The following is a 10460-nucleotide window of genomic DNA, read 5'->3' as shown; positions in this document are numbered from 1 at the left end:
ATTTCAACTAAACTGTCTTTAATTTCAATTAATTTTTTCAGAATTTTTTAATTTTTCAATTTTGAGTTAAACTTCACACGAAGATGGGTGGATTAGCTCATATATACAAGTACTTACATAAATATTTTTTCTAACTTAAATTACAGTTTAAATATTAAAGTAATACTCGCCAAATGAAAATGCTCGAAAGTAAAAATTATGTTGTGACATTAATTTCTAAACATGGCGTTATGGCATGCCATTAAATGCATGGCACACCAACAAATAAATTTCGCAAGCGCTAACTTCGTATACTTAGAATTAATTTTTCGCGTAAAAAATTACAAAAATTTATAACGAACTTAAGTAAGCTTGCGCAGCTGCAAAACTGCCGTTATACTAAATGAACTGCCGTTATACTAAATATATTGACTCCATTAGCAGCATGCACGCCAGCATTGCCAACGCACATTCGTTTCATTTCGTTTTGTTGCTTAAAATTAGAGTCTGCTTGCTTATAAACTAACTACCGTTATGCTGCGCCTAATGCCGCGACTTAGCACATTAATTTCTCGTGTAATTTCATCAAATTCTCTCAAAATGTCGTCACTTTGCCCAGCCGCATGCCGAGCAATTTGCGCTGCTTCTTCGCACTCAATTTCGTCCAAATGGTGCTGCTCCCCTCGACCAGTAGAAATTCATCGCATAAATCATCCGGCTCCTTGGTGTAGTGGAAGTCTTCGCAGTGGAATTTCTCCGAACGTGAATCGCCCGAAACGAAGCCGCTTTCGGGACGTGACAGCGAGGCTGTGTGCCAGTTCAGCTGCTGGAACCAGCGTGCCACTTTCGCTGTCGATGAAAGCTATAAATACGGGAGAGGAAGAGAAAAAAAGAGTGTGCGTGAGCGTTAGCGAAAAATTAATAAAAAATATTAAAATACAACAAAAACATATTATATGAAAGACGTGAGTTGGCTACCAATAACGGCTTGAGAATATAAAATATAACATATTACAACAACAATAAAGGTAAAGTATGCGCATATCGATGACTTTACCCCACCACTAAGCACCCAAATCAGCCTCCCGACAAAGCGAGCCTATCATTTATGAAATATTTGCCGAAAATTAGTCGCGGATTTATGGAGTGCGTTATGCGTCACGCCTACTTAAGCATTGTTGGCTGTTTAGTGTCTTTCCTTTGCTTATCATTTTTTCCCTAATTTTACACAAGCTTCATAAGCAACTCCGCGCTTTCCTTGCTGTTACTCTTCTCCTTATTTGCTTGCCGTTCTTTCCTTGCTCACCTTCTACCGCCACTTGTTACTCCGCCGTTTGGCTTTCCTGGTGTTCATCGCTGCTTCCCAAGACGCCCGCATGCCTTGTGGTTCATAACCGCCGCGTCAGGCACCGGCAAGCAGGCAGACAAGTGATAAATTGTGCCATTACGGCCTAGAAGCCAAAAAAAAAACGCAAATGCGGTAATTGAATACCGAAACGGCAAATGTGTCTTCCAGCAATGCTCACACACACATATTTGCTGAAGCGCACGTATGTACATGCTAATATACTCAAGCTCATATGCCAACGCATGTGTGGTTTGGTAAGAGATCGTCCTTAATTAAACGAGTTTTATGCGCTTTCATAAAATATTACGCATCCATACAAACATATATATTGCACAATAAAAGAGAGAAAGAGCATTAACGATTAAAATTTCATTTTTGGCTGCCGCCATTAAGCAATTTGTCCCTAATTGTGTGGCAAATTTTAAGAGGAGAAATATACAAATACATACATGTGTGTATGTGTAAGGATAGTTGAAAATTTGTAGGAGATAATTGCTTGTTAGCAAGCGATATGATCTACCAAGAACAATGACTTTTCCTTCAGCAATCTTTAATTTAGTACGTGCGTTCAAAATTAATGCCGCAAACAGAGTTCCGGCTTTTTCACCGCCTATCTTTCTACAATATCATCAATTTTTTTTATTACAATGCTACTCATTAAAAGCGCAACAATTTGCTTCTAATTAGGTTTGTTAAGAATCTGTATTGTAATCGCACGACTGCAACGAAAATGTGTTACGCAACTAAATTCCGTCACGCTCGCAGTATGCAGCGCATTACCGTAATTAAAGCAGTGCCAATTTAAGTTTTCTATTTTTTGGTGTAATAATTCCAAATAAACAGATAAATTATAAACAGGTGGCAACTCTACAGAAAATATGTGCAACTACTTGAATCATTAAACATTTATAATAACCATATGAAAATAATTCAATCAAATAACACATTCAACATATTCAAAAGCGCTGAAGTTTAAATAAAATTAAAAAATGTGGTTGCCACCTGTTTAATATTTTAATAAAAAAAAATTTAATAAAATAACTGAATTATTTTCATATGATTATTGACAAGGCTTAATAATTCCTGCAGTTGAACGCATTTTCTGTGGAGTTGCCACCAGTTTATAATTTTGAAGTAAAAAAAATACGAAATGGTAAGAAAATAAATTCTAAAAGTTTAAATTTTTAAAATAAATTTCAAAAATGTGGTTGTCACCTGTTTAAAATTTTAATTAAAAAAATATTTATAGAGTAACTGATTTGTTTTCATATTTTTATTACAAACGTTTAATAATATATACAATTGAACATATTTTCGGCGGAGTTGCCACCTGTCTAACGTTTAAAGTAAAAACAAAACCACTAAGGAAAGGTAACAAACTGAATATAAGCAATAAAGCTGAAATGAAAATAATTTAGAACCGGTGGCTGCCACTCTTTTTTATTTTAGTTGAAAAAATATAAAAATACAATAGAATCATTTTAATATTGTGTGATCATAACACTGCAAAGCTTAAATCTTTCGCATACTTGCAGATATTTTCACCGGAGTTGCCACCTTTTGAAAAAAAAAATTATATAAAACTTAAAAAATAAAAGGTAAAGAAACACTACAAATCAGATATATTAAATAAAGCTATTTGAAAAGAATTTTGAAGCGGTGGCTGCCATCTATACAATATTTTTTTCGCAAAATTTTAATACGATTACTGAATTATTTCATATGTTTTGCCCAGGAGTAAGTTAAATAAATTATACACTTGAAGATATTTTTTATACTAGTTGCCACCCTTTTGAAAGAGTTTTATAAAAGAAAATATCAATACAATAGACGATATTTCTCTGGAAGTTACCACTTGATAAAACATTTTATGTAAAGCAAACAAAATAGTTTTCAAAGGAGTTGCCACCCTTTTGAAACATTTTAATTATGGCAACGAAAATAAATACTGTTTAAGATATTTTTTGAAGATGTTGCCTCATTGTTCCAAACATCGTAAACATCATCAAAGAAAGCAGATATTTTCAGTAGAGTAGCCACCTTCTTCAAACATTTCATGTAATGCAAATATTAAAGATTAGATTAAACAGTTGCACTGCCGGCCAAGACAAAATATTTCCTGTCATCAAGCAACGAATTTGCGACTTGGCTCGAAAGTCACTGTTGACAGCCATACAATTTCGAAGTCATAGATAATTTCATCTGTCTTGGAACCAGCATCAACACCAGCAACAATATCAGCCTCGAGATCCAACGCAGAATCATTTTTGCCAACAGGTGGACTGAGTAGGCAATTGAAAAGTAAAGTGCTCTCTGAACGAATAAACTCTACAATTCCCTCATCATTCCCGTTCTCGCTGAATGAGACGGCCTTAGGAGTGTTCGAGAGAAAGGTTTTGCGGAATATTTATGGCCCATTGTGCATTGGCAACCGCGAGTACCGCATCCTTTGGCAGGAATCAACAAATCAAGACAGCAGCTGTCACAATTTTTTTTTTAATATAATATAACATAATATAATATGTGACCTGGTCTACGGAAAGGGGGCTTAGGTGTCAAAAAAATCAATTTTCACTTTTTAGTTGATTCGGATGGTTGTTGGATGTTGTTTATTTTTAACAGCTGTTTCCCAGAAAACTAGTTTTCGCACGTTAGCTCCCTTTTCGTAGACCAGGTCACATATAATATAATATAATATACTTATAAAAAAACGAGAACTTCTCCTCTTCATCCTTGCGCTAAAATAGGTTATTTAGTTGGGGTTAATATAGATTGTATTTTGTTTTTATATTTGGTTGTGAAAAGTAACTAAAGTTGGCAAGACATAATTGCCTAAAGATAGTTTACTAATTAATTGGTTTATAACCACTACTTAAGAATTGGAATCCACCTACAAATTTGCAAGACTCTTATTACAGATTGATACTCTACACTTACTTTGTGGTATATTCCAATAGATAATCTTCGTTTGGGAATGTTGTTCACTGTATGTGGAATAACCAAATATTGCCTACATTTTGGCGCAACAAAAGTCATACAAGTTATTTTCAAATATTCATTTTTTGTGAAAACCTAATACTTTATTATTTCATAAATCACTTGTGTATGGTATAATGTGACAACGTTGTTTAAACAATGTATTGGTCGTTACAAATCATTAACGCTAAGTAAGTGCCGTCGAAACTTCTATGCATATACAACTAAACTACAAGGAATATAACAAGTTGCTTAAGCAATTTCCATAGTATCGAAGTACTATATTTATTATTTGTTGATAATTTAAGACTATGTATAGCATTATATGTATTCAATGGACTTTTTTGTTGATGATATGTTATAGCTTTAGAAGACCATGAATGCAGGTATTTACCTAAAAGCCTTAAAGTATATATAAGTCTACATATTTAAAGAAATGTATTCTGAATACCTTACTTAGTTTGAAATGTAGTAATATAAAATTAATTGAGCCTTTTTTTATTGAAGTGCGAATAATTATTGAGTAAATAATTTTTTTTTTAGTTTTTTCTTTTTCAGTTCATTTTCTATAATAAGGTTTCTATATATATATCTATGTATTTCATATACATATGTGTCTAGGTACTAGGAATTTATGCCTTGTGAATTTAACACGTGCTAACAATTGCAATTATTACAACAATGTGGAGACTTAAACAACTGATGGGGTACTAAAACTTGTACATTAGGGTGTCCGCTGTTACCCAAGTTGTTTTTTTTTTGAAATCGCGAATTCAAGTTTCAATTTTTGCACTAAAAAAATATTCATCGTAAGCAAATTTGTTTTACTTTTCCAAACTTGGGTAATATCGCGCACCCTAATGTACTAACTTATGAAATACTGTTTTCGAATGCTCGCGTAACAAGTAGGGTAGCTCACCACTTTTAAAATTTTATTTCGAAATCATTAGATTTTTTTGCAGGTATAAAAACAAAAAAGAATAGAAAAAACAGTCTCAATAATTTGCTTGAGCTTGTCTTGTTTTTAAATAGATTTAAGATTTTATAATTTTTTGTTAGGCTTTAAAAGAAAACAGATCCAATAAGTAAAAAAATATTGAAAAAAAGTTTTAAATAAACTCCTTTTAGAATATTTCTTTTTTTTAGTGTTAATTTTAAAACTGTTGAGCATTTTTTTCTCATTCATTCTGTGGTTTTTTCCTTACAACTATGGCATTCCAATAGAAGTTGTTAAAATTTAATACCATTATATGAATTCAAAAAAATGGTATGAGAAAAGTATACAACCAAATTATTTAACATATAAATTATATAAAATTTAAATCAACAGACTAACTAAAAAATAAAAAATGTAACCAGAAAAATCTTATTATACTTGAAGAAACCCATTTTTACAGATTTTTCCAAAAGCCACACATATTCAAAGATGTTATTTAAACGCCATAAGAAACAGCTATAACCGCGTAAGCGATGTCTACACCAATAAACAAGAAGAACAAACGGACTCAGACCTCACACTTTAAAAATCTGTAAACTCTTAAAAACTATTACTATTTAATATGGTCTACAAAATAAGCTAAGAAGCAGGCGGCGTTAACTTGGAAAAGCAGATGGCCGGAGGTAATATATACAAGCACATTTACGCTTCATATGGGAGCGAGGATTCCAAGTCACATTAAAAATTTACGATTGGCGCAGGAGCTCGTGCCCCACCAGCGGAACTCTTAACAGTCACGCGTACGGATCAAAAAGTGCTGACGAAGTGGGCGCCGGCATCTATTATGCGGAGCTAGATCTCAGGCACCCCAGTAGTATTTTCCAGGTAGTAGACTTTGATACTAAGATATGTAGTTACTAATAGTTAATAACACAGGTGCCCTTAGAAACAGGGATGTAATAGGCATATATACTACATTCTGGGCCACAAAAGCATTTCGGAAACGAAGCAGCTGATGAGATTGCCAATAGTGGCTTCTTTTGCTTCTACTCAACCAGTACAAGAAAAACGCAGACAGACGAATGCCTTAAGAGGTTACATCTGTTTCCACGGGTAAAAAACCAAACCAAATCATTTATAAAGGATAATATGTTCGAAGAAAGAAACTCAACCAAAAATGCAACATAACGACTCGATACTGATTTTTATTATCAAAAATTTATAACAGTTATACATAGTACTGCTGACAAACCATATGCTAACGGTTTATTTTGATTCAAATACATATTTTAACTGCTCAACAATTAGACTATTTTTACAAGTTCCGTATTAATACTGTAAATTAAAAGCTAAATTACAAAACAAGCAAAAAATTGGATATATGAATTTATGATATTGTTTGAGGAACAATATAATTTTTTTTTACATTTTTACTTTTTTAGTTGAACTAAGTCTAGAAGATATGAAATTTCTTTGCGATATATCAATTTATCGCTTTATATATGTATATACTATATATATTATGTGGACTTATAATAATAGAAAGTAGTTTTTACAAATTCTAAACAACAGCTCTTTGCATGTATATATACTATATATGTATGTGTTAGGGTGGTCCTTAAATATATACATGAAATTTTATATCTGTAGAATTTACAGTTGTGTTTTCAAAACATTATAACGTATTATATGTATATAAAGTTTGGCATGGCTCTTATACGGTTAGGGTTAAATAAAATTTATTTTGAGCCGTCAAAGAAGAATTCGAGCTTTGACACTTTGAAGAGCGTGTAAAATTTTCTTCAAAAACGACCAAAAATTATATGTGGTAATTTTGATCATAGTAGTATGGTATAATAGCAAAATTGAAAGAAAAATTACACACTTTTTTTTAGAATTACCCTAATATTTGTAGTCTATCAACGCTGCATAAAATGGCTGATCCTTCAGTAAATAAACAAGTTATGAGATTTTATTAATAAACAATAGGAATATTCCAAAAAATTAATTTTTTTAGAACCACCCTTATTTGCATAACAAGACATATGAAATATTTGTTGCAAATAAATTACTTTAAGAAAGTTATTTATAGAAAATACTAAAAATCCCAAATTTTATTTTTTTAGAACCACCCCAATATTCATACTAATAATGTATATCAGCCAGTTTTCTTGAAATTAACTATTTATGCCTTTTAAATTTATATGTATCAGAGAAAAAATAAAAAAAATGTATTTTTTTTGAACCATCCTAATATTCTTACTTATGCCGTATATCGGCCATTTTTCTATAAATAAACTATTTAACCCCTTTAAATTTATGAAAAAAAAATATAGAAAAAATCAAACAGTTTTAAATTGTTTTTGGACCACCCTAAAATGTATACTACCGCCTTATATTAACCATTTCTCCGTAAATATACTAGGATTGGAGTTTTATTTATAAAAACCGTTATTTACTACTGTTGCAGCACAATCCACAACGCTGTGCTACAGCTACCCGCCCAATTTATGCTCAACTAGATTTCTATTAAGACGGCATCCATAACGCTTTCCTCGCCACCACCACCACCTACGGCCGACTGTTATTTAGTGGTGTGACGCGCCCAGGCCGTTCGTTGCACTTGACTCATAATTTGACTGCGATTCGGCACTTTTTCGCTTGTGCTGCGCTGTATGAAGCTTGGCGTGGCCGAGAGCTTGCGCTGATTCGTCACATTACCCGCTTCGTCGGTCACTTTCAGCATGACGGTGTTGAAGCGTGGCTCATTGTTGTTGTTGTTGGCGATGCCGCCGGTACGTATGCGCGGCGATGATGGTGACGCCGAGTCCAGTGTCGACGAGGAGCGACTGGATTCGCGCGTACCCGAGGGACTGCCGGCGGCTATATTGCCATTGGAGGACGTCGATGTCATCGAACCGCCGAGTGGCTTCATCAATTGTTCATCGATTAGGTTCAAGTTCTGATCGATGCTGCTCAGCTGTTGTTGTAATGCATCCACGTCATGTTGTTGCTGCTGCAGCTGCGCGCTGTGCGCAAATGAGTTGCGCGTGAGCGTGCTCATGGGCGATGGCGTCAGCTGACCGGACAGCGCGCTTGGCGAGCTGAGAAAATTGAAATTACCAGCATTGTTGTTGTTGTTCGCTGGGCTCACCGACATCGGGTTAACGAAGAAGAAAGAGTTGCGCGGCGATGGCGTCTGTTGGGCGCTGGCCATGGGCGCGCCGGTATTGAGCGTCAAGGCGTTCGTATTGCTGGCACCCAAATTCAGCGCCTGCAGCCGATTCAGCAGCTCCTGATTGACTTGGAAGAGGTCCTTCGACAACGCGTCTTGCTGCGACTGCGTCGCTTGCGCATTGAGTTGTTGTAGCTGATTGCTTATGCGCTGCAATTGATTCATTGTAGGGAATGGACTGCTGCCGCCGCCGCCGCCGCAGGCGTTATTGTTATTAATGCTGTTGTTGTTGGTGTTGTTGCCATTGTTGGCGTTCGCCGCGGTGGCTATATTCAAGTGCAACTGCGACTGTTGCAACGGGGCAGCCGAACAGGGTGGCGTCAGCTGCTGCTGCTGGCTCACGGGTGGCGGTGATGGCTGTTGGTGTTGTTGTTGCTGTTGCGCAGCGGCCGCCGCTGCGGCGTTGATATTCTGGAAGTTTTGTATATTCTGACTTTGCTGATTCAAACCACTCAGCTGATGACTGAGCGATGTCAGCTGTTGGTTGATGGAGCCAAGGCTGTTGATTTGTTGATTGATGGTGGCCAAGTTGTTGTTGTTGCCGGTAGCTTGCAATAACATTTGCAGCTGTGACGCGCGGCGTGATTGGGGGGAGAAGGTGGTGGAAATATTATTTATGAATTATTTCGGTTTTTTCACTTTTAGAAACTTTTTCACAAACACAACAACAATAAAAAACACTTAGAAATCAAACGAAAATAGTCGGCAATGCAAAACGAAGCGGCGCAAGAAACGAAGTGGCGAAAACAGGCAAACGAAAAACGCAAGTAAGTGAAAAAAACGCGCACATGGTTATTTTCAATAAAACAAAAAATATAATAATAACAACAAACACAGCAGCACAGCGTGAAATGCGCAAAATGATTTACGAAAATATAAAAAAATTATTGAATACTAAAAGATTTAAGAAATAAATAAGAAAAAATTAAAAATTATGAAAAAAAAATAAAATTAAAAATTAGAAAATATGAAACATACATATGTAAAAACAATTTTAATGTAAAAAAAATTTTTAAAGTGAAAGAAAATTATGAAAATATTTCATAAAGAAATATATTAATTTAAAAAAATAATCAAAATTAAAAACAAAAAATGTAAACAAATGCATATTAAAAAAAAGTATTATTTTTTTTTAATTTAATAAAAATTTAATAAATTAAAAACAAAAATTATACATAAATATTTAGCAAAATATAAAAAGTATTTAGATACTTTTAGAAAAATATTTGAATATTGAAAAAATACAATAAATATAAACTATATGAAAAAAATTAATGAAAAAGTAAAAAAAGTTATAGAATTAGAAAAAAATTTTAAGAAAAGTTTAAAAAAAAATATGCAAAAATATTTAAGTATTAAAAAAAAATGTATAATAAAAATATACAATAAAAATTTGAAAAGAAATTAAGAAAAATATGTATGTAAAAGAAATAAAAATTAAAAATTAAAATAAAAAATTTTGTCAGAAATTAAAATATGTGAAAAACTTTTCTAAATCATGCTGCATGCGAATTCAAAAAATATTGACGTCAGTTGCAAAGCGAAAGCCTTAGGGACGAACCCCATGCAGCACTAAGTGTTGCAAAAAATTGTAAAATATTATAAGAACAACAATAACAAGTGTTTACATATGTATGTACATACCTGTGGTGCCATGCCGATATTGGCCGAAGTCAGTCCGGCGCTCTGCTGTTCGTTGTAGGCGCCCAGCGATGCCAGATGCTCGAGCAGCTCGCGATTCTGCTGCAGCAGTTGCTGTGTGCGTGCCTGAAATCGGCCAAAAAATTATTATTAATAACACTCAAAACTACAGCCTCTTTAGCTAATGCCATTTTCAATATCATTCTGAAGTAGTTTATAAACAAGTTTATTACAAAATCAATTCAGTTTGATACTAAGTGTTCATTAGGCAAATTAAATCGTGCAAAAGTATTTTTAAAATAATTTAAATATTCGGTTTGCTATTGCGAAAAAATTTTAATTTG

At 33.9% G+C, this 10460-nt stretch overlaps 1 protein-coding gene across 10 annotated transcripts in view; it reads right to left on the bottom strand.

Moving 5' to 3' along the window:
* Window positions 1-313: 313 nt before the first annotated feature.
* The window catches only part of LOC105230055 (capon-like protein), a 309021-nt gene continuing 298874 nt past the window's right edge, over window positions 314-10460 (bottom strand). For 8 of the 10 annotated variants that reach the window (XM_049457482.1, XM_049457480.1, XM_049457476.1 and 5 more), the window contains 2 exons: window positions 10120-10242; window positions 6419-9042 (listed from right to left, as the gene is read on the bottom strand). In XM_049457482.1, coding sequence (XP_049313439.1) covers window positions 7825-9042; window positions 10120-10242 — 1341 coding nt within the window. In that variant the 3' untranslated portion in view covers window positions 6419-7824. Of the gene's footprint in view, window positions 842-6418; window positions 9043-10119; window positions 10243-10460 lie in introns of those variants that run through there. The other 2 variants (XM_049457483.1, XM_049457479.1) reach the window with 1 other exon arrangement.

Source organism: Bactrocera dorsalis, chromosome 5 (assembly GCF_023373825.1).
Source record: "Bactrocera dorsalis isolate Fly_Bdor chromosome 5, ASM2337382v1, whole genome shotgun sequence".
Lineage (NCBI taxonomy): Eukaryota > Metazoa > Arthropoda > Insecta > Diptera > Tephritidae > Bactrocera > Bactrocera dorsalis.
The sequence above is the reverse complement of the archived record's forward strand: the minus strand, read 5'-3'. Positions and strand labels throughout refer to the sequence as shown.